This window comes from Eleginops maclovinus, chromosome 15 (assembly GCF_036324505.1).
Source record: "Eleginops maclovinus isolate JMC-PN-2008 ecotype Puerto Natales chromosome 15, JC_Emac_rtc_rv5, whole genome shotgun sequence".
NCBI classification, from domain to species: domain Eukaryota; kingdom Metazoa; phylum Chordata; class Actinopteri; order Perciformes; family Eleginopidae; genus Eleginops; species Eleginops maclovinus.
In genome coordinates, this window is record NC_086363.1 from 5,657,313 (window position 1) to 5,682,664 (window position 25,352).

The 25,352-nt window shown below is 42.8% G+C and overlaps 1 protein-coding gene across 4 annotated transcripts; it reads right to left on the reverse strand.

Moving 5' to 3' along the window:
* Window positions 1-120: 120 nt before the first annotated feature.
* si:dkey-174m14.3 (uncharacterized protein LOC563117 homolog) lies at window positions 121-23,998 on the reverse strand. Of its 4 annotated transcripts, XM_063902464.1 has the most exons (8): window positions 23,829-23,998; window positions 23,712-23,740; window positions 13,488-13,692; window positions 10,842-11,003; window positions 7,820-7,886; window positions 6,317-6,424; window positions 5,628-5,708; window positions 121-1,919 (listed from the first exon to the last, which is right to left on the reverse strand). In XM_063902464.1, exons 3-8 carry the CDS (start codon window positions 13,583-13,585, stop codon window positions 525-527), a joined length of 1,911 nt encoding a protein of 636 aa, XP_063758534.1. In that variant the 5' UTR covers window positions 13,586-13,692; window positions 23,712-23,740; window positions 23,829-23,998; the 3' UTR covers window positions 121-524. The 4 variants fall into 4 exon arrangements, with proteins under 4 accessions (XP_063758534.1, XP_063758536.1, XP_063758533.1 ...); XM_063902466.1 differs by lacking the exon at window positions 13,488-13,692 and having other exon boundaries at window positions 23,829-23,891; XM_063902463.1 differs by lacking the exons at window positions 23,712-23,740; window positions 23,829-23,998 and adding an exon at window positions 23,317-23,553.
* Window positions 23,999-25,352: the final 1,354 nt, after the last annotated feature.

The following is a 25,352-nucleotide window of genomic DNA, read 5'->3' on the forward strand; positions in this document are numbered from 1 at the left end:
TTCAACATTTAAATCCTCACAAGGCCAACACTGTCCACTAAAAATAATGACGGGATTAATGTCACTTCATACGGAGGTCAAATCTAAATTATTATTAATTATCTTAATTATATAGTTTGGATTGGCAGTTTTCTAATGTATTTACAGGTTCCAGGTTTACTTAAGATTTGCATTGTTGTTTGATTGTTTTAAATGTATTTCTTGCCAACAGCTACATACAAAATATATCACTGAATTTCTAAATATTACTTTATATTTATACATTTGTAATTTGAATACATACACATTCTTATAAATTAGAAGGGGCCTTTCAGCTTGAGGTCCTCTTGACTCTTGAGGACTTTCTTGTGGTGTAAACGGATGCCACTCACTGCCGTACGTTCAAAGCGTTTCAATAATCAGCTTCATGTTCATGAGGCTGGGTTATCCCCCTGGCTGCTATCAAACCAATGGTGGTGCTAACAGAAGGTGTAGCGGGACACACCAGGGCATCATCCGATCAAAGAATAAACCTGTTCAGTCCTTCAGTTCAGAAGTGTCCCATAGAGCTGCGCCTTGGTCAAACTGTCCTTCCTGGAAAGTCCTAGGGAGCCAAATTTTTGGTTATAGGGAGGCGGAGGAGGTGGGACCGCCGGTGGTGACCCGCTCCCCGGTGCAGGCAGGCTGTGCATCTCCACCTGGTAGTGCTGCAGCTCTGCGGCCAACTCCAGGGTCCTCTGGTTCAGGGACTCGGTGGAGCTGTTTGGGCTCGGGTCCACATAGTCTGCGCTCTGGCCGCCCGCTGCCACGTTACCCTCCCTGTCCTTGGAGCTCCCTGAGTGGTAGAGGCTGTGCTCCGACCCCTGGCTGTCCTCGGCTCGGTACAGATGGGCTTGGCTCGGCCCCGGGCTGCACTCGGGGCTGGGGCTTGCGGCGACCCACACTGGGTCCATGCCCTCTTGATGGTAAAAGTCAGCCCCCTCCTGGAAGCTGCTGTAGAGCGGGCCGAGGCGGATCTTAGACGGCCTGACGGAGAAGTGTTGCTCTGAGAAGCTGTAGGGTGAAGCCCGGCCTGGGCTGCGGTAGCTGTGGGCACTCAGGTCCTCCACGCTCAGCTGTCTCCATCGCCCAATCAGCTCCTCCTCCTCGGGAGCCAATGTGCTGCCACGCCGACTGTCTCCGTAGGCGACACTCGGGGATGAAGAGGGCGGCAGCGGCTCGTAGGGCTCGCTGAAGCAGGAGGACATGGTGCGGCTGTAGACGGGCGAACTGCCGTTCTGGTGGTGGCTCAGCTCCGTCTGCTGGAAGGGGTGAGTGCTGGGGAATCCTCTTGGACTGTCCCCCTCCCAGGAAGAGTCACTCTTTCTCTCATAGTCCCCTGCATCCCTCCACTCCATGTAGAGGGAGTGGTGATGTGGGGAGGACGCTGCGCTGCTGGGCGGCCCGTTGCCTTTGTCTTCAGAGCCCCCGCCGCTGAAGCTGGAGTAGGAGCTGGAGCCAGCACCCAGCGTGGCGGGGAACTTAGAGAAGTGATCCTGGGAGAAACCAGCCCTCAAACCCACTGACCCCTCCTCCGGGGTGCTGTCGGTGGAGATCTGGGGCCCGTAGAGCAGCTTCCTCTCACCGTGAACGTCCATGCTGGGCCTCCTCTCGCGGTGCCGGTCCTCAGGGCAGTACAGGGCTGTGTCGCTGCTGTACAGGTCGGACTTGTAGGCTGCGCGGAGCCTGAGCCGCTCTCCGGGTCCCAAACTCTCCAAAATAAAAGTGTGTTCCTGAGTCTGGGGGCTGGGGGAACGCGAAGCCTGGCTGCTGCTGCAGGCCTCGTCCGGCTTCTCGAGCACCTTGCCGATCAGAGATGCCGCCACGGAGTCAGAGTAGGTGCGGCAGAGAGGAGACTCCTCCATGTGCATGGTGAGCCGCTCCTGAAAATCAGCCGGCAGCTAGCAGGGTCAGAGAATAGAGAAATACATGAATGATTCTGTCCCAACAGGTGGAGCTGTACTGAGATCTGCTTTACCAATGGGTTTTCTTTTTTGTTTGACTGATTTTACTACATTTATCTGAGTGTATTATCATATCATATAGTACACAATGTATAGTTTTCTAATACTGGTAATGCTGTTAGTAATACTTGCACACTTTATAAGTATAACCTGCTGTTTTATCCCTATGTTGTTGTAATCTCTCGTAGTAAGTATTTTTTTCAATTTATTAGATTGATAAGGAAGGCTTTTACATACTACAACATCTAAGGGCTTCAAAATGATTATAGAATATCCAAAGCACCGTATCGTATTCAGTGCAAATAGCTTCCTGTCACACTGAGTGAGAAGTCTAATGAAGTGATCTAGATGGAAAATAGTGCATGAAAGCAAGACGTCATCATTATGTCATATTAATCAACTCTTCTTCTTTGAGAATAAACATGATTTACTCGCTGCATTTGGATCTTATTTAAACATATACGAGTTGTCCAACACAATCAGACGTCCCTCTTTCAATTGATTTCGACCTGATTGAATTTATCAAAGTCTCCAGTTGATGAATAAAAAAACCACAAAGACTGTGTTTCACAATATATTCCTGTTTGCCTTGCTTCTCCTTCCTCCTGTTTCCTCTACAGTAAGCTCTGTTCTGCCTGGTTTCTTTGTTGTCCCCTTTGTTGTTCTGTAAATTGCTTAAATTGTAGTAAAAGCTAGAGCAGAAAACCCTGTTCGTTTAGGTTTGTGAGTGTTTTCCTCCTATTTTTTATTCCAAAATGGTGCTTACAAAATGTTAGCCAGTGCATTCTGCTTAATTTAATGCCGTATTCACATTGGTTAGTTTGCAGAGGAGTCCATTTACCTGATTTGACTGGAATACCTTTATCTGTGTCATATTCAGTGGCAAGAGTTTCTAAAGATGTGAAGGTAGAGGTGCTGCTTCCTTGGAAAATAAAGGCACTGCTCTCACTATTCTGAGCATTTCCTTGATAATAAAAAAATCCTCCCTTCACTATGTGTGCCTCTCCATAGCAACAAGCATAAAGCCGACTGCAGCACATCATCAACAGGAATCCAGTCAGTTGTTCCTAATTGGCGATGAGAGCCAAGCTAATTATAACTTTGTAGACGGAGAGGAGACTAATATGAAAAGACATTTCATCCAAACAGTTTCATCGCAACTTGAACCAAAGTAAACGCCACTTAATTACTGTCCACACAGTTTGATAGGTTTTTACATCCTTTCTGTGGTTGTTTTGCAGCAAAACAAACGGCTGAAGCACTTCAGTAGGCGCTGAAGAGCCACTGCACTCCTCAAAAATGCTGCAGCACAATTCATCAATATGCTTTCGATTAGCTCCCGCCCACAGGACACTAGCGCACATACAAAGTGTGCATGTGTAGCCTCTGACCCCCATTATGTTTGGCGTCGAGCCTGCATAACAGTTTTTCACTCTATAACCGATCCTATAACTGCGTTCAGAGAGCATGTGTTTGCGTGTAGGGGGGAATTCTATGAGTCTTACGCAACCAAATGCAATTTGCATTGATATTTCCATTCAGCCATTTTCTACCTTTTGGATGTTTGCCAGTTTTAAAAAGCCACTCGTGTCGCATGAGCGAGGCACGGGGCCCAGGGCTGATGCAGCGGAAAGTGGCGCCAAGCTGGCCTGGTGTTAAGACACTCATCGATACCAACGTGCGTCTGTTTTCACGAGCAGTAGCACGATGAGGCCGCAGTGTGCCCCACATTTACATTTTTCAACACTTAAGTTCTTTCTCCTTGAACGGTGAGCTGTCCCCCACACTTCCGCATGACGTGCCTTGAAGTAGTTCCCACTGTGCGTCGTGCTTAATCACCGTCAAACAATTACATGATTACTAAAACCTGGTGCAGAATAATTACACTGACGTCGCTGCATAATATGAGAGAGGAAAAAGGCTCCTGTCTCGCTGGTGGTTTGGACATAAGATTTGAGCTACTGTTACATTTCACATCAAAGCCTGCATGTAAAACAAATCAAAGAGAACTGTATTCAGAAGTACTCAGATATGTTAGTCAATTAAAAATAGCAATACAACCCTGTAGAAATAGTGTGTTGTAAGAAAAGGCATGAATTTATTATTTGACTTGAGTGTGTAAAAGTACAAAAGCATATGCATCAAATTATACATATATTTGTACAGTGGAGGAAATAAGTATTTGATCCCCTGCCGATTTTGTTAATTTGCCCACTTACAAAGAAATGAACAGTCTGTACTTCTAACGGTAGGTTTATTTAAACAGTGAGAGACAGAATATCAAAAAGAAAATCCAGAAATGTAGATAAAACAATGTGTAAATTGATTTGCATATAATTGGAGGAAATAAGGATTTGATCGTGCCTTAGAACTTGGTGGAGAAAGCCTTGTTGGACAGCACAGAGGTCAAGTCCTCTCGCTTTAAAAAAGTATTCCTAATATCAACTCTTTACCTGGATAATAGACACCTGTCCACAGTCAAAATCCCTCCTGAGATGTGCGCAAACCTGGCGACCAACTACAAGAAACACCTGACCTCTGTGCTGTCCAACAAGGCTTCCTCCACCAAGTTCTAAGGCACGATCAAATGAAACGCAAATCCATCTACATCTTTTTTTTAACCTACATTTCTGGATTTTCTTTTTGATATTCTGTCTCTCGCTGTTTAAATAAACCTACCATTAAAAGTATAGACTGTTCAGTTCTTTGTAAGTGGGCCAAATTACAAAATCAGCAGGGGATCAAATACTTAGTTCCTTCACTGTATATGAGTATAAGTACTCAACCTCGTAAAAAAAAAGAAGCAGAACAAGAACAAGTAAAAGAAGACATTATCACATCTTATAACATTTAAGTAAAACTAAAGCCGCCAAATAGCAGGAAATAGAAATACTGAAGGGAGGACAAGTACCTTCAAATTGTATGTAAATGTAATTAGATATCCCACGACTTTTTGTAATATTTAAATAATGTTTTCATCCTTTCACATCAGGGTTTCCCACACATAGACTTTACTTGGGCGGGCCGCCCAGGTATATTAACGGCCGGTAAAGTATATTCGCAACCCATTTATTTATTTATTTGGTTTATCCCGTCCGCGAGCACGACGCCTTCCGCAATCGATTAACTAGTGGACAATGACCTCCTCGCTCTACGCCTCCTGCTATCGTGTATAGGGTCTGCTAACAAGCGACAAAGCAGAAAGGGAGACCTTACGAGAAAAAGAGAAGAGGACGTTGGAATTACCTCAGAAGACGCGGACACTTAAAAGGTAAAGCAGCATCCCCCCCCCGCCCCCCTCCCTGTACTGCAGTGACCCACAGACTTCATCACTCCTCTTTAATCTCTCCTGCCTCTCAAAAGGGCAAGATGACCTTCACTTATAGTCCAGACGGCATTTTTATGTTTTTTGGGCCATCTTCATGTCACGATGAGTGGAAATGTATCTTAATGCTCCTCACTCTGTTCTTTCTTTCACAAATCACAGCTATCTCACCGAATCGTTCCCTTTCACAGTACCTGGCTATCTATCATTGTAAATTAAGTGCAGGTTGAACTGTGCACGTGTCAGGTCAAAAAGGTTGCTTGTGACTTTTGTTGAATTTTAAATACAAGCTGACATGTAGCAGTCAGTGTGGGCCTCACCTCGGAGAGCTGCGCCCTGTACAGAGATTTGTTGCACTGCAGAAGCTGAGCGGCCAGGTTACAGTCCTTCCTGTACATGTCCTATGGAGACACGATAAAAAAGACATTTAGAGTTAGATATTCACTTATTTTGTTAAGTATTGTCATCTTTTCTAATGGTAATTCTACCCCTTAAAGTCACTCTGCCTGTTTTGACTTCCAGAATCAGAGTGTTTTTGATGTGTGCAAAATGAGGAAGGTTAATCAGATTAAATATACCTCGGTTCACAGCACTGTAACTGTGTTTTTATACATATCTTATTCTATTTTAGCTTGATTTGTTTGTTTTCTCCTGGCTTTTCAAAGACAGTTTTTAAATGTGATTATGTATTCATGATGTCGTTGTTTTGCATAAGTTTGGACTGCTTTAATGCTTCCAGTAAAGCACTTTGAATCACCTTGTTGTTGAAATGTGCTATATAAATACATTTGCCTTGATTTGCATTGAACTGCCTCTCCAGTTTTGTGTTTGATCTTTTAGTTTGTGACAATCTAAACATAGAAAAATCTACAAAACAAAAAGTATCTCAAAAGTAATAATACTAAAAAAAAGACAAATAAAACGTATTTTGCAAAGACAGGCAAACAGGGTGGAGATAATATGCATTAGTATATAGGTTTAATCATTTAAATATAAAAGAGGCGCTTACATTGTCTTCCTGCAGCTTCTCGATGGTGAGTTTGGCCTCCATCAGGTGGTTGTTGAGGACGATGATCTCTCTGCTGAGCGCTCGCTTCTCATCGTCGTGATGCTGAGACTGAAGACAAGAGAGAGGATTATAGACATAACCAGCATTGAACAACGACTTATAGATTTATCAACACTTGAATTTTTTAGTCTAGTCCAAGTTTATTATAACCAGTTTTTCACAACTCTGAGCAGATTTGACTTGTCTGTCTAGTTTGATGAACAACATTTGACTCAATATATTCTTTGTTGTTATCGCTATTTTATCACATTCAAACCCAAAGCCAAACCACCAAACTCATCATCTAATAAAGCAATCAAACCTCTGAAGTTTTGCATGAGAAGCTTTAATAGGCAGTTTGAAGTTTGGAACTTGTTGGCCTGATGATTGTGTAATATAATCTCTGTCTAAGACGGTGTGTGAACAGCATGCTCTAAATATAAACACAGGATAGATACACTAAAGAACTTCACACATTGAGAAGTGGCAGCAGGACATACAGTAGCTGAATCTGTTGGTTACTATGGGTAACCAAGAAACCATGATTTCAGTAAACAGAGCGAGCGCTACGCAGGAGTACATGTCCTCTTCTTGTTGGCTGATGTGGACAGAGCCGATGTTTGTCTTTCTGAAGCATGGTGGTGTTTGTGTGGATTCATTGTTTGTAGCGTTTAAGTCCTGTCAGTGTTAGAGGTTATATGTGAAAGAAAAAAATGCTGTGATAGAAAAAATAGGGACGTTGTGTGCAAACATTGGCTCTCTTCAGGCTCTTTCCTCCGCTGTGTGAGCACTCAAAGCATATCACTGTGTTTATCTGTCTTGTAATTACATTCGCTATAGTTGGCAGGGCCACGGGGTCAGATGGGTTTGTGGCACCTCTGGGGTAAACAAGCGAGAGACTTACTCTGCACCTCTCACACACCTGAGAGGCGGGAATACGTGAGGTGAATCAATAACGGCTGATTTCGACGCTTCACCAGAGTAAAAGCCGTTATAAAAATGACCATTTTTTCTAGCAAAAAACTTGGGTGACCCTCGGCTCCTTTTTGACCCGGAGTCTCGCTGCTGTAGAGCTGTAATCACGAGGAGGGCCGAGACGATTATTATCTTACCAACGCATTCAGCTGTCCATTCAACAGCAGCGACACCTGATTGTCATACAGTGTTCTCGGGCAGGCTGGTTAATTACATCTTTCCAGCGGCTAAATCTACGTCTGACAAATGAAGTGAGGTGCGGCGCGCTGAGGAACAATGGCTTCGCTATCACTCTGCCATCGGAAGGAGGACAGCCAATTGTAATAGGCCGTAATTAACGTCAGTGTTACCAACAGCAGGGCAGTCATATTCAAATCGTCTCTCCGAGTTTTCTCCACCATATCTGAACCCTGTGACTCGCTGAGGCGCTTCTTTTTCTTCTGTGTCGACCAGCATGGGAATTCACAACACACTCACACACACGCTTACATCTCTGTGGATCTTTTCCTCCAGGTCTTGGTTGATCCTCTGCAGTGCTGAGTAGCTGCTTTGTATTCTGAAAGGACACAATAAATGTTCACTTGCGGACTTATAAGTACACATACATTACAGAACAGAGTAGACTTCTACAAACTGAACATAAGCAGAACTGGAGGCTCAGCAGGACACGCGCTACCGATAAACACCTTACCACGGTTTGCAGCGCGTGAGTCGTTCTCACATCTCACTGACCTCCCTCTACTGATGCCATGGTTAAGCTAATGCTTTTATTTTGGATCCAGAAGCTGAGAAGTACTTTATAAGTCCAAAATGTGAATCACTCACTACCTATGCCCGGTGGATCCCGATCTAGGGGTCCCCGACATAAATCTAAGGGGTGCAGGCTGCAGTGCGGAAACTTTTTATCTCCCCTTTGCAGTGACAGTAAATAAACATTACTGACGCGTGTTTAGACGTTTGCCTGAAGGTGAACTTGCCACTTGCCCCGGGGGTGACTTCACCGTTGATCACTTTCTTGTTTTGATGTTATCCTTCCTCAGAAAAAGGATTAGTAATTGTTGTTTCCAATGTTGAGCAATGTTTGGGCTTGAGTGGAGAGGCTTGACTAACACCAACTCAGTGTTTAAGCATCATTAACATCGATATCTATTACGTATTAAGTATATTTATATGTCAAATGTCTGGTTTTATCAGTAAAACCAATCCTGTAAAGGTAATTTTGATTTGTTGTTGCCATGTGAGAGTGGTCAGACACATAACAGATTATTTTCCGATTGTTGGATGCAGTTTAGTTTGATGTTTATTCAGAGTTTGTACAACACCAGGAATGAATCTTCCAGTGTGAATGTTTGTGAGCATCTGCTTCCTGTGTCCTCCCGGTTTCCGGTAGCCTATGACCCCTTTTATACCCCCTGTGCAGCTAACCCTCGCCACCAATTGTTCTAAATAATATTGCATTATAAATCCAAATTAAATAAACTGCCAACAATACACATACAATGGCACCTCTTACAATTACTTCTGACTGTTTGGAGGATTTTTATCATCGTGGCATTTCTAATTTACTGTCCAGGAGAGTAAAATACCATAAAATGATTAAGTAATATAATTTACAAAGATAATAAAGCCATGAACAATGTGTTGATCACTCTAAGACCTGCAATACTCTTCACCGTTGCATTGTTATGGACTGAAACATCTGAAGTGTTCTGTTTTTCTAGGTTAACACAAGCTATGTGCATTGATGGTTTTAAATAATACTTTGCATCCGATACCGTGTTTCCACGAATCAACAGCAATCAATCACCCCGTGTAGTGAGTGAAGGTCAATCATTTCAGGGAAGTAACAATAAGCAAAACATGTCATTAGTAGCGAAGGGCTTTTACGGTGTACCGCAAGGTGACATTCTTTGTCCGTAATTATATAAATTCTTCGTAAGTAATATTGATTTTTGTTGTCGTGCCAATTTCTGTGCAGAGTCGACGGCATGGCCTTCAATGTAGTTCGGCTCCGCTCCAATTCAACCATTGTGAAGATTACAATCTGCTCTTGACATCTGACATCTCCACCATACACTCCTGAGCTGGGACAAAATGCTGATGACACAACTGATTCTACTGATTCATTCAGAGAACTCACATTTCCAAGAACAAATACTTCTTCTTCTTGGTGTTCTTAGAGCTACAGTAATATTTCTTGGATCAAAAAGCAGTTACGTTGCTAATGCGTTATAGTAAAGATCTCCTTTCCTTTAGTCTACAGGGAAGTTTCCAAGAAAGAATTTCATCATTTGGTGTTTGGGAAATAGTCTAAATGTGTCTCTTGGTTTCTCTGAATTCGATGTTTCTGATTTTATCATTTTTATATGAAAGAAGTGAGCTGGTCCTTCATCAGCCACAAGAGAATGAATGCATACTGTCCTTTCTATTTAGGCTATAAGGGCCTGTGCCTCAAACCCCCACAGTGTATAACATCCCTCCTCTTAAAGCTGCTGTTCAGTGGACCAGAACACACGGCTGGCTAACTATGGAAACCCATGGGTACATACTGAGCTTTGAACGTTCCATGCAGCACTTTGTAGCCGAAAACGGAGTGAAAAACTAAAAAAGGATAGAAAGCTTGAGTGTCTCATCTCACTGGATCCTTTTTTAACCTTTTAATAGAGGACCTTATTTGGGAAAGGACTGTTTCGGGGTATTTTTGTTTATTTTCAGTTGTTGGACTCTGCTTTTTTTTTCATTGCCTCCCCAGGTTTCTCTTTCAATAGCAATTGCAGTCGAAATTAGTTTTACTAAAACCTCGTGACAGCACATTAGCGGGCCTTTTAGGCAACAAAATAGAAATACTATTCTGAGCCAAAGGGAGGTAGTATCCAGAGATTTTTCTAAAACTAATTAAAAACAAAAGAAAACAAATGTACAAGTAATGTTTTCTAATATTCTCTGAGATATAGTAGAGCTATGCATTACAGAGAATGACATCTCTCTGAGATTAAAGTCACAAATGAACTGTGACTTTCATTTACGACAAATTGTGTTTATTTAGTCGAGGAACCAGATCGCTTCACTTCTCATCGCACACACACGATGCTGCTTGCTGCGTTTAATGCCTGCAGGGGATGACCTAATGATATTACACTTTAAGTCCAGATTCACCATGTTATCATAAGCATTTGAAGAGTTCAACTGGTTCTTTTCAGAGGAAAACAACATACCGATTATTATGAAGTGATAGATTTTGTCTGTGGAAAGATGGAAGATCCACCGCCCTTAGTAAACAATTATATTTCCAATTAATTTCCCCACAAAATAACCACTTTTATTCCTTAATATTACCTACTTCCCCATGAAAGTCATTTTTTCCCCTACAGTATCCTTAATATGCAGTATTGTACAAAGCTGGTTTCTCTACCTACTTGGTTTTGATATATAGAAATGCAAAGTACATTTACTCTAACATTGTGCATAGTGGATAGTGGTTCTGAGCACTTCCTCCACCTGTGCTGCCTACCTGCGCAGTTTATCAGTGAACTTGTCCAGCTCCTCCTGGGCTCGCCGGAGCTCCGTCTCCAGGTACTGCCGCGTGGAGTCGAACTCGCCCTGCAGCAGCTCCAGCTTGTGTGTCGTGTAGGAGAGCCGCTTCCTTAAGTCCTCCTTCTGCTCCAGCATTGAGCTACACACACACACACACACACACACACACACACACACACACACACGCAGACACACAGCAGGTGACTTGGTTCAGGGCATATGGCGCAGGAAACAAGCTTGTAACTTGGGTGTATGCTTATCTAAATTGACTTGTAGGGTCTACATATCTTCTTAATGCACAGAGAGCGGCCATGCAGCGGTGATGGGAACATCATGAGAGGGTGATAAAAGCTGAAAAGTTGCGTAAGAAAGTGCTTTGTATGGGAAAAACATGGGACCAAAACACAGATCTGTCATTAAGGATCCAGGCGGGGGTAAGCAAAGGAAACAGAGCTTCTTTTTCTTTCTTTATTTTAAGTTATTTGGGCATTAGGTTTCTCTTTCTGGCATTAAAGCTCTGCAGCACATCTCAGAAACACAATCATCAGTGAGATTGGTCCCACAGAGAAAAAAGGGAGGGTGTAATCTGCGATGAAATATGAGCCAATGAACTCTAATACATCACATGAATAGACTGTGAAGTCTCAGATTTACGGAACAGCGATACCCCCCACACGTAATTCAGCCAGACAGCAAAATGATGACTATTTTCAGAGTATGTGCATTACCTGGGCTTCAATCTAATAAAAGGGCAAGTGTGAGTGGGAAAAGAGGAAATGTCTGTTGCCGTGATGGATCTGAATGTGCACGGCTGGGCTTAATGGACCCTGTATTGACGGACAGATGGAGAAGGGAGGGTAATGACTCTATCTGCAGCCAGATAACAGATAGCAGAGAGGGGATGGAGATGTCGTCACGCAGCTCTTTTCGCTTCCTCTCCTTCTCTCTCTTATAACCAGATCATAGATCCAGAAGGTGGGGACTGAGGAAGACTGAGAGAAAGATCAGGGACAGGTCTCTTTTAATGTTTTCAGGTCACTCAGTGTAAGTATCATCGGATTTGTAGCTCATTAAGAAGCATGTGCAAAGGTGCTTAGACTAGAATATCCATTTGTAGCTATTTCTCTGACGCTCTTTCTAAATCAAACATATTGATTTTGTCTAATAAACCACTTCAGCTGGATTATTAATTGTCGACTGTCACACACATAATATAAATAAGGTATTACTGATATGAATTAATGCCCAACACATAAATCACAACGGTATATATATTTTATTTAGCCTCTTGAATAAAGGTACTGTAATTAAAGGCGTGTCAACCCTTGTGGGATGTGCACCTTGACAATCCAATTTGTCAGAGGCAGAGTCGCTCTAGAATAGAGGCAGAAATCTCATGAGATATTTACATTTCAGTGACAGGAGTCATCAGATAAATACGACAAATGACATGATTTGAACTTTAGTTTGTCTTCAAGAAACTACTGACATGATCATTTTGAGGTTGCATTAATGAGCGACTTAAAGAAAGTGAAATTAAACTATAGTTGTGTAGAAGAAGGGATTCAAACACTATTCTTTAGCATTAATGTCAAGGCATCGATGTCCGCAAGAGGTTTTGTGGCAGTAAAAATAATAATAATGCAATATATAATCAAAAGTCCTACATATACATTTATTTGAGGTTTGTTCTGTGAAGACTGTGGTACATTCTAAGGCACTGGCGTAACACAAGCACTTGGGGCCCCCCTGCAGGTACTTAGACTGGGGCCCCCCACCGCCACCTGCCACGGCCTCCTTACAACTAGCCTACTCAAAATAATGTTTCAAAATAAAAGTAAGTTGTTCATGTATCCACTGGCGCAGTATTATTTCATGTAGTGTCTTTCAAAATTGCGGCCGGCCGCGGCCGCTCTAGTAGAAATCTAACATGCTGTCGGCGGCCGCTTTGGGGTATAGAGGTAGGGGGCCCGTTCTCATATGAGGGGGGCCGGGGCCCCCCCGCCTCGCGGGGGCTGCGGGGGTATACTTTACGCCAGTGTTCTAAGGTTTTCTTTTACATAAACTCTACTCTTGACTGGATACAGTACCATAAAAGGCTAAATGACAAAAAGGAGCTAAATTGTTGCTGATCATATCACACTGGATCTGGAATGTTGTTTATTTTATCATGCGACTGCCACAAAGCCGTCAGTGAGTAAAACAACAACACCTGCCGACAGAGTGTTTCAATGGATGTGTCAACTGACTGCAGGGCATTTCAGTGCTGCATTACCCAGCAGCCCCCACTCCTGCAGCTCTTTGATTGGCAGGCATTGGCAGGGGAATACAGGTGTTTGTTGTCAGATAGAGGACGAGTTTACGTGAAGTAGCTCCAGGAATATGAACAACAAAAAAAAATCCCCCATTAGTGACCTCCTGTGAGTCAGACATAATGAGTGCTTTCATTCCAGGGAGATGAGATGACAAGGCAGCATGACTCCTAGGGCTCTGAGAGGCGGGATGAGGGTGCGTTCGCACCACTGGGTGGCAAGAGGAGACACCCCGTGGGCGGATGAACGGACAAACAGATAAAAAAATGAGGACGGATGGAGAGATGGCGTCTGAGATGTTTCTCTCTTACCTCTTTTTCGGATGTTTGCCGCCATTTCGGGGGACTTTTAAGGCGGTTTTGCCAATGTATATCTTTTTCATGGTTTGTCTGTGTTCCTTCCCTCTCATGTGTTTATAGGGGTTGACCACAGGGAGCTGTCGTGTGTGTTAGTTTCCCAAAGGAGACCAGCTAAGTGCGGCCTGCACAGTTACTGAGTGCTCTACCTGTGTTGACCCTGCCAAACAAAGCAAATACACAAACTATTAGTAACTACGGTTCAACCATCCGATTTGAAGGACAACATTTTGCATTGATAGTCATTTGATTGCAAAATTCCCCACAGTTTTGTCCTTTGCATGAAAAGAAAAGCTGAACCAGCATTAAACTCTGCACTGAATTCAAAGGAACCAGCTATTTTAAAGCTCTCAAAGGTTAAAATCCTCTCCAGGTGATGTAGGTTTTGGGAAAATGTTAGTGTTTTTGTGTGTCACAATGCGCTGTTTCCCGTGAACATTCAGTGGGAGTGAAAATGAAAGAATCTAAAACATCAGTGGTGAATGTCAAGTTTGGGTCCTACTCCTTCAGTCTTAAATGAGAGGGCTTCTTTCTGTTTTACAAGAAAGTTCAAAAATGATATTAGGACAAATGTACCAAAGGGAAGGCCAGGTATAATCCACAAATCAATACAATGTGCGTTACTTTTGACTCAAATCTATGTTTTCCCAATCTATGTATCACACATGGCTTGTATTGAAGCTCTTGAAACGTCTGTATCAAGCCATTTTAGGTTAGAAGTATTCCTCTAGACCAACACGTATGACTTAATAAGCTACAATCAAAGATAAAGTTCAGAAGAAAAATAATAAAACAAAGACAAGGATCGGGCACGAACAACCCCATAACACATTTTATTTGAAATGTTTCTGATTGGTGTACACAGTCACTTTTCATCTGCACCAAGCCCACTTCGAAAAACAGAAATGACTAAAACTGGTCTAATTTTAGCTGAACATTGTTTGCTTTAATGTAGAATTGAAATAGAAAACATGTAAGAGGCTGACAGGGAAAATGCTTTCAGGGCCCTTACAAGAAAAGGACATTTATGTTTTAGGTTTTATGCCTGTGTTCGTGTTCTGACCGGACACTAGCTGCTTCATATCACTGGTGGATGACGAAAGGCCTTTGTGACACGCAGATATCAGACTTATCAGCAAAGACAAACATCCCTCTAACCCTTTTCAAACTCTCATATGTCACAACACAGAGGACAACGAACTGACGCATCCACCCAGAATGAAAAGTGTTGGACAAGGCCAACGCACCGAAGACTCTTTTCCAAATATCTCCACACTCCCATCAAATGTGTGTGTCAGGATGGCGTCCGCAGCTCAGGTGCGGCTGTCAGCCTGCAGACAAATAGTGTGCGTTATTAGATGAGACTGCCCGTCAAAGCTTGATCAAGGCTGCTCTGATCCGAGCACCAAATGTCCACTCGGAAAGGAAAGTCTGTGACTGCAGTAGCCGGGGAGAGCGTCACATTTGGTACGTTCAAAGCGGGGAAAAGTACTCCATATTGCCATCAAAATATACTTAAAGTACCAAAAGCAAAAGTACTCATAATGCAGATTGGTCCATTTCAGAATAATATATATTATATGTTTTGATTGTCATTAAAGATGCGTTACAGTGTAATCAAAGCTGGTAAAGGCGAAGCTAATTTGTATTTGTTTGTATCCTGTGAAGTTGCTTGGGAATTTTAATCCAGGTGTAATGTAAGTCTCATTTAAGTGTTGATTATATTTCACATCATTAATCCAATTCTGAAACTAAGGTATTAAATACATGTAGTGGAGTAAAAGTACACGATGTACCTCTGAATTGTAGTAGGGTAGAAATACAAAGTAGGAAAACAGTACAGTACTTGAGTAACTCTACTTAGTTACCTTACAGCACTGGGTACGCTGATAGATACCGAACATACGCACGAGTAGAAACCTGATGGCGCACCATACAGTAGAGACACATGTTGATCTGCTGACACACAGTTGTAGCGAGGTGATTTATTTTGCTGGCTGAGGAGGCAGAGAGACATGTCCTCCTCCAGATGGTGACAGCTCACCACCGCCACTGGAGCCTTCACTCCAGCTGCTCCCCTCTGAGTCATAGCTCTGGATGTGTGTGTGTGTTTGTGTGTGAAAGATGTTGTGGGTGTGAATCTGTTTTTGTGCATGTGGCTTTGGCGAGTGTGTACCTGCGCATGTTTTGTGTGTGTGTGTGTGTGTGTGTGTGTGTGTGTGTGTGTGTGTGTGTGTGTGTGTGTGTGCTGCGGCATCAGCTGTGCCCATTCAATCCCCAAATTTCAAGGAATTAAATAAACCAACCTCCTCTACGATAAGTAAAAAAAAAAGGACAGCTGCTTGCGACACATCTCGGGCCATGTCAGGTGTCCGCTGTCGACCCGCCAACGCACAGCTACTCTCACTCCCTCGCTCATTCACTCCCTGCTTCTTCTTCCTTCAGCCAGAGCCTCACACTGCAGCAAAACCAGAGACGGGGCTCGTTCAGATGCCGCTGCCTGCCACCCACTCGTGCCATGCTGACATTTGAGAGCATTGAAAAGAAGAGGAAGGGGAGGTAGTAGAGGAGGAGGACATTAAAGTTGGGGAATGGAGATGAGAGGAAAAGCAGGAAGGGGTTTTTTAGGGGGGAGAGTAGTTGCAATTTAGCCAAATACGAGAAAGGGAGAGAAGTGAATTAGAGAGGAAAAGGAAACAGATTGGGTGTGAAGCCTCCACTTAAGATCATAATTTCTCCTTCATCTTCTTTTCTGTTTCTCCCTTTCTGCCTCGCTGATCGCATCTACCTTTCAGATAGATAAGCTCTCAGGGAAAAGCCCTTTATATGAGGCCCAGACCTCAGCATTAGAGCGGAGGGGGGGGGGGGGACCCTCGCGGCTGACTCATCCAGCAGCAGAAGAAGAAGACGCTGGTTCTGCCCTGAATGCCTTCAGATTAACAAGGTAGCGAAACCTCCAGCAGCCAAACGACATGTACAGTATGACTCAACCACCCCATAGAAAGAAATCAACAGTCTGGAGAGCTATTCTGTCAGTGTGTGTGGGTTTAGCTGCTTCTCTGTGCAGTATTGATTAACTCAGGAGCAGCAAAACTAAGTAGTTGCACACCAACTACCAACATCATTAGCAGCATCGCGGCGTAACGACCCGCTGAACGGATTCCATGTGAGGCTGATGGCACTCGACACAGGGGAGAGTGTAATCACGGCAAACATCCAGAGAGGGTGTCCGGATGAGCGGGAGAGGTGACGGAGGCAAGCTGAACTCCAAATACAAAATCAAAAATGTACCGTATCTTCTCAAATCCAAAAAGACAACACAGAGGGGAAATTGAGTCTAAATCTGGCAGTATGGGGAAACCAAACGTCACCAAATACCTCAATAGTGATGTTGCAACAATATCGTAGGAATGGCCATTGGTGCTTTCATAAAGTATTAACACACTTTGATGAATAATCATTAGTTATGTGGGTATAATAACATTTCAAAACAGGAAAAGCCACTTACTCAAATACCCAAAATGTCAGACATTATCCTACATACATCATAAATTAAATTGATATAATGCCCAGCACTAATTGAGTCTGACTCCAACAACAGAGCTAGACAGTTTTAGCTTCAAACAAATAGTTCAATATTTAGGAAATACACTTTCTTGACGAGATTTAAATGAGATTACTGACACCAGTCTCTTTTCTGTACAGTAAATATGAAGCTACATGCAGCAGTTGGTTAGCTTAGCTTAGCATGAAGACTGGAAACAGGGTTAAAGAGCTAGTCTGTTTCTGCCAAAAATCTCAAAATTAGGACTGAAAACTTGTAGCATCGACACTTTATCATATGAAGAAAAACCTCAGTCTTGAGCGAGTATGCCAACAGGAGTAGCATATTTACAAAATAACTTAAAATGCTGTCACCAAAACTTCGAAAGTGTTCTCATAAATTATTCAATTTCAAATAAATACAAGTTTGGAGTAGAGGCAAGAAAAAACCCCAAGCTATTGAGCCTTCACACCCACACACACATACAGTACACACACTAAGCAAATTAAACAAACGCACACAAGAACATTTTGTTCTACAAAAAACAGCGTCTGCCTTTGGACGGGAAAATCGTGTTATGGTGCCAGTAAATCCTGCTGAGAGCTGTCCTAACAAAGCCCCTGAGACCTGCTCTTTTCTCCGACCCAGAAAACACTTACACACTTACCCTGAAACTTCTTGCGTAACCTCTCACTCAATTTGAAACTCAAAAGATTGAGGTTTCCTTCTGATTACTGTGTGTTCCAAACCAGTGGGTCTGAATTGCTTTAGCATTTACATTTCCGCATAAAGTAAATTATAAAGAACCTACAATTCTGTCAACTCAATACCATCGTTTTTTTGGGGGGGGGGTTTCTGACTTATTGGCTGAACAATGATTTTTTTAGGGTAGCTGAATGTTGTGGCATTTGTAGAAAAAAGGCCAGCATTTGCTTTCTTTTCATCCATAATAATACAAAAAACGAGATGGGACGAAGAAGCACAAGAAGCCTTCAAAAGGGTTCAGCTCATTAAAAATAGAACACACACACAACTACGCTCAAACACACACAGATACACGACACGCCCACCATCACAACATATTGTTTACAAGTGGAGCTCGAATGGACAGGTAGTGATTAGACACAACAAAGGAACCACCTCTGCAAATCTGGGAGCCTGCAGTGTACCGCCCTGTGTGTCCGTGCGTGTGCGTGTGGGTGCGTGTGTGTGTCCATAAGCATTTTCCTCTGGTACACATATAGCGGGTGGCTAGATGTACTTAAAGGTCCGTCCATTACGCTCCAGAGGAAGCCTAAAAAGCTTCAACTCAGAGATGCATGAATGAAGCTTTTACAAATATAAATAAAGACAATACTTAGAATCTATAGAAAGCACTATGACAGCTTTCCAGAATAGGGCCGTAAAAAAAAGATAGGTAATCCGTGACCTCCAGTATGGGATCATCGCAGACAGAAATCAGAAGAAAACTTAATTTGTGTTTTTAATTTAGTTCAAACCTCCCTCACTTTGATTTGAAATGTCTCTGTTTGGTTGTTAAGGTGTAGTAGAACATGTTGTGGAATATTTGCTGAGCTTGAATTTGAGAAAATCGTTACCACTCTCTTATCTGTTATTACTACGAGGCTACGCTAAGCAGCTTGTGATCTTCTCTCAGTACAAAGACTAGATGCAGCTAGCAAGGTAATACAAAATAAAAAACCCTTACCAGGCCCTCTAAATGTCTCTAATTAACATGTTATATGGTGTTGGTTTAAAACTGAAGTGTAAAACCATCACGGTTTCACGAGGGTGATATGTGATATTTGTTTGCATGCTGCTATCTTCATATTTAGCCATCTTTTCATCTAACCGAGCAACAGAAGAATAGATGTTCCGCAGTAAAACAAAACAAAAATACTGGGCTAACAGTCCCTCAAAGAAAGTACAGTATTTGCTCTCTGCTGTGTGGGCTTCTATATTTTCCTTTTGACACTTTGGAAACATTGCCCAAAATGCAACACACTGGGGGGTTTGCTGCCACAGCCTTCTTTGGTGTGGTGTGAAAATGAGCCTACAGTCATTCAGCTTGATACCGCTGAACAGAAAGAACAAACAGTTTTGTGTGTTATCTACACATGTTTGAGCTTTTTGTTGGTCTACATTGGAAGGATTACAGAGTGGATGGATGGGTGGAACAAACACATGACTTTCACCAAGAGGGACTCCAGTTAGTATCTTGTGTAAAATAAAAAGCTAACCGATTTACATTGACTACGTGAGAAGCATACTTTTTTGAACCAAAACCAACATTTTTTACTGAACATAACCAAGTTGGTATGTTGCCTAAACTAGCGAATAGTTTGAATTGACAACATTTACTACGTGATTTAAACCTAGTCTGTATGGGACGAGTTGGGACCAGAAATTGGCCAATACAACACATGCAGGGCCATGTTATTTATACACCTTCCCACAAGATCTATAATATATATATACAGCTCCGGAAAAAATGAAGAGACCACTTCAGCATTATCAGTTTCTACAGATTTACTTTTAATAGGTTTGTCTTTTTTGTATTATAATAAACTAAACTACTGACATTTCTCTGGGTTGAAATTCAACAAACACTGGAATGGCTGCCATACATGTAGAGGTAAAGATTTAAGAAACATACGGAGTGGTTTCTTCATTTTTTCCGGGACTGTCTATATAATATATATTCATCCAACATACACTTCCTGACATGACTTTAAAAACTCTTCTCCACTTTAGTTTAGCATTTACCATAAGTACACCTCTATCAGTGGTGGCTGCTGTTCAGCAAACGTCTCATTTCATTTTCATTAAATTAGTGCCAAGTTCTCTTACATCAGAAATGAGCTGAGGTAACACATACTGTAGATTACTATGTAAATGCTTAATTCAAAAACTTGAGTTATGGCAGCTGTTTGTGCAGCGAGGCCACTCAGCCATTAACTGATCATCGTCACGAGGATAAATCTGACCTGTAAGGTCTAACCGCTGGTGCTGAAGAGGGCAAAGGGGTGCGGGAATAATGGGGTTTAGATAATAAGATGCACTTAAATAACCCCGTGGGGAGCTGTCAGGGCTCCAGCTGGGAGAGAGAGCCAGACACAGAGTGGGAGAGAGAGCAGTCTGTTCAGACCACAGAGGACGGAGGATTAGACCAACACTGTCCACTTTAGCTGATCAAAACTCACCTCTAGCCTCTTCAGACCATCCGCTCTCCCACACCACTTTCATACATACAAATGTCTGCTATTGCTCTTCTGTATCACCACTTCATCTATAATAAAAGTGATTCAATGGATGCCCAATCCATCAGGCGTGATATATTGGTTGAAGTGTTTGAAATATCTGCTATTAATGTTAATCAGCAAGTGGTTACGCAAGTAAGCATCAGAAGTGGTCCAGACAAGGCTCTTAAATTGAAATCACATGAACAGTTTTACATTTTGTTTACTTTTAAAAGCTTTTGCTTCTCAACTGAATATGAGCTACCTCGCAGCAAGTTATCTTTTGTTAGAATAAAGAGTGGAAAACAGACAGCCTCACCCTGACCAAGGGAAACCAAATCTGCCTGCCAGCACCATCACCCATCTTGTTTGTTTGATCTGTACAACAGCCAAAGTGAAAAATGTGTTGCCACTTAACTTCCTGAAGTCTCCGTTGCAATGATCAGTCAACTAATAATCAAACAGTACACGGAGAAAAAAATACCTGGTGACAAACATTGACTTAAGTGATTTTTTGATGAAAATAAGGCTGTTTTATAACCTCTCAAATATGTATATTTTTCAGCTTTAATCTCATTTTATATCATAATAAACTTTGGGATTTGGACTGACATACAAGACATTAGAACTACATAATAATAAACAAAACATTTCCACAATTTTCTGACACAACATAGATCAGAACAGCTTTAAAAAGTACAAATATTTTTTAAAAACACTGAAAATAACATTTAATTGCAGTCTTCCTCCACTGGTTGCATGGACAAAATTCAAGGAAGTCTCCGCTGAGTGTTGATTCTTATACAGATTAAACGAACGTGATATTAGTGAGCTTTGGAGGATAGGCAGATTTCATTACAGGCAGGCTAGCTGTTAGTCTTCAGGCTAACCGTCTTGTGGCTTCAGATTCCGAATCAATGGACTCAGCAAGAAGTCAAGTGGCAAGTTAAAAGTATAATTAAACAAAATGTCTAAAATTGTCTTCAAAAACAAAACCTTGAAAAGATGAACGGGGAACAACAAATGCAGATGCTTCTGTTCAGGCTTTTGAGGAGGCCTAACACTTCATGTTGGTTTTGCATTTAATCTGCCGCTGGTTAACGCATCAGAAAAGACATAAACACTGTAACAACTATTCCCAGGGTAGGGACTATATTTTGAACTCAACTTTAAAGTAGTGTAATGGGTTGCTGATTAAGGTCATGTGATATGGTTAAACTCTCCAGAACAGCTACTTAAAGGATCTTGGTGACTGGTGATATTTTGTTATTTGAACGTCTATGATTTTCTCCCAGCAGAATGCAAAATGTGTAAAACACCATTTAATGATGTTAAATGCTGCTGATATTCAACACTGTTCTTTCGTGTTTAATGCTGGTAGTTTAAATGTTAAACTGACTCCAGATTACAAAAGAATGACATCCACTTAAACTTAATCTCATCATTAAAGATCCCAAGACTTTCAAAACTTTTGTTTTCCTGCCACCCGAGGCGGTTATTTTCTCTTCAGTCTTTCGAAAAGCAGCATTCAATTTTGGTCCTGTCACTCATACTGGCAGAGCGGCTGTCACTTCTCTTTTCAATCAGTGTCAATCTCATCTTTTTAAAACATCAGAAGAAGATTGCTTTTTATTTTACATTAGATATTCAATGTTTTAAACCATTTAAAAAGAAAACTTAAAAGCTGTTTATCCAACCGAGGTCTCTCCCCCGCTCTGGAGCTCCCTGCTGTGCTGTGAAAAATGTGCATCTCTATCTGCTCCACAGAGAACCCAGCGGACGAGCTCGACCGAGGGAGGGACAGAAATTGTGAAGGGAAAGAGAGGAAGAGCAAGAGAGAGCAAGAGATTTCAGGACATTTCATCACGCAGACTGGGAGGCATCTCGGAGATGTGATGTGGGGGCGGCTGGGATGAATATGTAAGGTCAGACTCTCAGGTAGATCCAGCTTCCTGTTTAACTTCCTCACAGCGTCTTCAGAGGCCACCTTGTTTCCTATTCAGCTCAAAGCCAGGAGTAAAGTCATGGGAGCACCCCTCCTTATCTCGGGAAAGCTGCTTTAATTCAATTAAAGCTGTGACACGGAGGTGAGGACAACTGACGCCTGATATTGCAGAAACACCCCGTCAGATTAATTATCCCCTTATCAGCTGGTTAAACGGCTTTCATACTGTAATCTGCCTGAAATCGTAATAATACCATTAATAATCGAACACAAAAGGGAAAGCACGGGATGTATTTGCAGCTGTGCCGGATTAATAACGGTTCATTAGTAATAATATCAATTAAAACGTGTCTATGGTAGGACTGGAAGTGAGAAACAGAGGGGTAGAGGAACTGCACAAAGAAGAAGAGGATTCTCTCCTGCATCTTGTTTGCTTTAATTCCTGCCTAATGCGACTTTAATCAGAAAAGTGGGTGAGCACTTGTAATTTTGTAATGAACTCATTAAAATCTGTTTACGCCGGCATGTGAAGGCATCAGTTCAGTTATTACCTAGGCCTTGTGTGAATGATTAGCACTGTCGGGTTAATCTAAATACATAAAAAAACATTGATTAGAGCTACTACTGCTTAGCCGTTCCCAGGGGAGAAGCGGCGCTGCCATGCAGAGTAATTAATCAGTGCCATAGGTGCATTCCGACAGGTGACTGCCTGAAATCATGCAGAAGCAGATGTTTAAGAGTCAGTGATGGACATTTGTATCAACATAACACATTGAAGACAATTTAAAAACCCTGAATGATTCCTTAGAGAAAAAAACCTTTACAGTAACGCCACATACGCTGCAGTGAATTTTTAAGCCAAGAGATTCCCTGCATACAACCAGCAGCAAAGAAAAACACCTTTTTATCTCTGACAAACTATCATAAAAGCAGCATCAATACACAGAGAGCACACACTGATACTGTGAGTGCAGCCACATCACACACACATTCACACACATTCACACACAACCAGCTTTGTAATCCAAATCAGAGATGCAAACGGTGAGGCAGTACCTTCCGCTCACGCAGAGCTTCATCCCGAAGACTGAGAGATAAAAATCCTGCCGCCTGAGCCTCTCGCCGGGGAGATGGAGAAAACCCCCCTTCTATATGCTAACGCAGCTCCCCTCTTACAGTTTAGAGAAACCCCCAGTACATGCACAGCATCCCACCAACACTGCCGCCGCCGCTGCCGCCGCCGACACCAGAACGCCACTCCAAGAGCGAGCGGGAGAGAAGACAGAGAGGGAGTGAGGGACTGTGCAAGAGTGGAAAGAAAAGGAAGAGTGGGAGGGAAGGAGCTTAAAGGAAGAAGACTGGGAGAACGCGGGGGCGTGATGATGGAGAGCAGAAAGATATGTGCAGAGAGAAAGAGAGAGAGAGAGCGAGAGAGAGGGGGGAAAGCTTACCTGATGATGTCCATCTCTTCATCAGGTACCTAAAGGGAATGACAGCATGTTAGTGGAGGGGACCCACACACCTGCCAAGTAGAGCATCGCTGCAGCACAAACACAAACAGAACATACATATTCAGCGGGCGCGCTCTCTGTTTTTGTTTACGTTTTTTTCCCCCTCTATCTCTTCCCTGCTCCCTCATTCGCTCCGCTCCCTCCACGCTCGTGAGAAAACCCTCATCAGGCTGTCTACATCTGCGCTTACTCGAGGTGAGAGGAGAACAATCATATCATAGCTAGAGTGTGAGAGTGATAAAAGAGAGGGGGAAAGAAGGGAGGAGGGAGTGCGCAGGGAGAGCGGAAACCTCTATTGCAGCCAGACTGCAGATACATAGCAAGCCCCCCCACGAGGGATGCTGGCAGCAACTCAATATCCTTGTCTAGGTGCTGAATCGGAGTGAAGCAGTGAGAGAAAGACATGAAGAGGAGTGGAAAGAGATGGAGATAGGAGGCAGAGAAGGGGGGAGGTGAGGGGGAACAGGTGGTCCAATCTGTTGAATCTCGAGTCCCACACCGTGAGGGAGAAAACATTTTATACAAGTCTGCGGCTGCTGGCCCTCTCTCTGAAGGCGATGAATTATGGATCACAGTTTTCTCATTCCTCCTTCAGATTTAGGGTGCAGGCCCGATCGCACGCTGCCCTGTTATCATGTTTCTGGGGGATGCTGGGAAGGAGGATTAACGTCAACTAGGTTTATTAATGGAGGGAGCAATCGTTGCAAAGACAGAATCAGAATACCAACATGCCTTTAAGCCGGGGGGGAAGATACAGAACGATTGGAGTTTGCATCCTTAGCGAGTGCACAGCTGAAGGTCGTGTGCCTGTGAAGAATGTTCCGTTACTGCGCTCGCACAAGTGCAAGGACTTGTGTGAGAAACTTTGCACACACATTTGCACACTACATTGAACGATGAACAGGCTCACATGCCTGCCTCTCTCAGCGCCCACACCACCCACCTTTTTTCAAGCAGTTGCTAAGGTGACGGCAAAGGCTGAATTTTAATCAGACAATAAATTAAGGCAATGTGATCTTCTGCTTTATTATTAAATGGCAGCGGAGCCACTTTCAGAGATCTGTCAAGAGTGTTTTGGGTTCCAGGGGAAACACTGACAGACCGCAAATCTAAACTCTGTGACCAGCGCAATCGCATGTTTACAGATTGTCCTGGTAGTGCAAACAGTCATAATAATGCTGCTTCATGCTTTTTAGAGACTGAAATAAGACATATTGAAACAAGAAGAGGATAGCCAGATGGCCTATCATCTACAGCAGAGATAAATGTCATGCTGACACTGCACATATACTATGCAGTAAATGCTGTTTGAGCCTTCAGGCTTGTCTTTAAGTGACAAGTGAGGAAACCACCGGTTGCTATTCCTGAAGAGAAGCAGTTGTTTACACAGTCATCTTTGCAAGGTGATGTCTCAAGCTGACTAAATGATGGATGTGACAAGGTAGATGCGGCTGAGGGGGCTGAGTCAGTAATTGTTCAGTTTGGATTGTGTGTGGAGAAGCTGCTGATGGGTAGAATGCTAATGAGCGCGCAACTATAAAAGCCTGGTCAGTGGTCAGCATGATCAGCGCTCGTGTGCAC

Excerpts from the sequence above, each read along its gene's own strand:
- si:dkey-174m14.3 (XM_063902464.1), bottom strand. The coding sequence starts at position 13,585 with ATGAGAGGGAAGGAACACAGACAAACCATGAAAAAGATATACATTGGC. Across the intron at positions 7,887-10,841 it reads TTCACTGATAAACTGCGCAG|AATACAAAGCAGCTACTCAG; the intron begins GTAGGCAGCACA and ends GTGTCCTTTCAG. Across the intron at positions 5,709-6,316 it reads AGAAGCTGCAGGAAGACAAT|GACATGTACAGGAAGGACTG; the intron begins GTAAGCGCCTCT and ends GTGTCTCCATAG.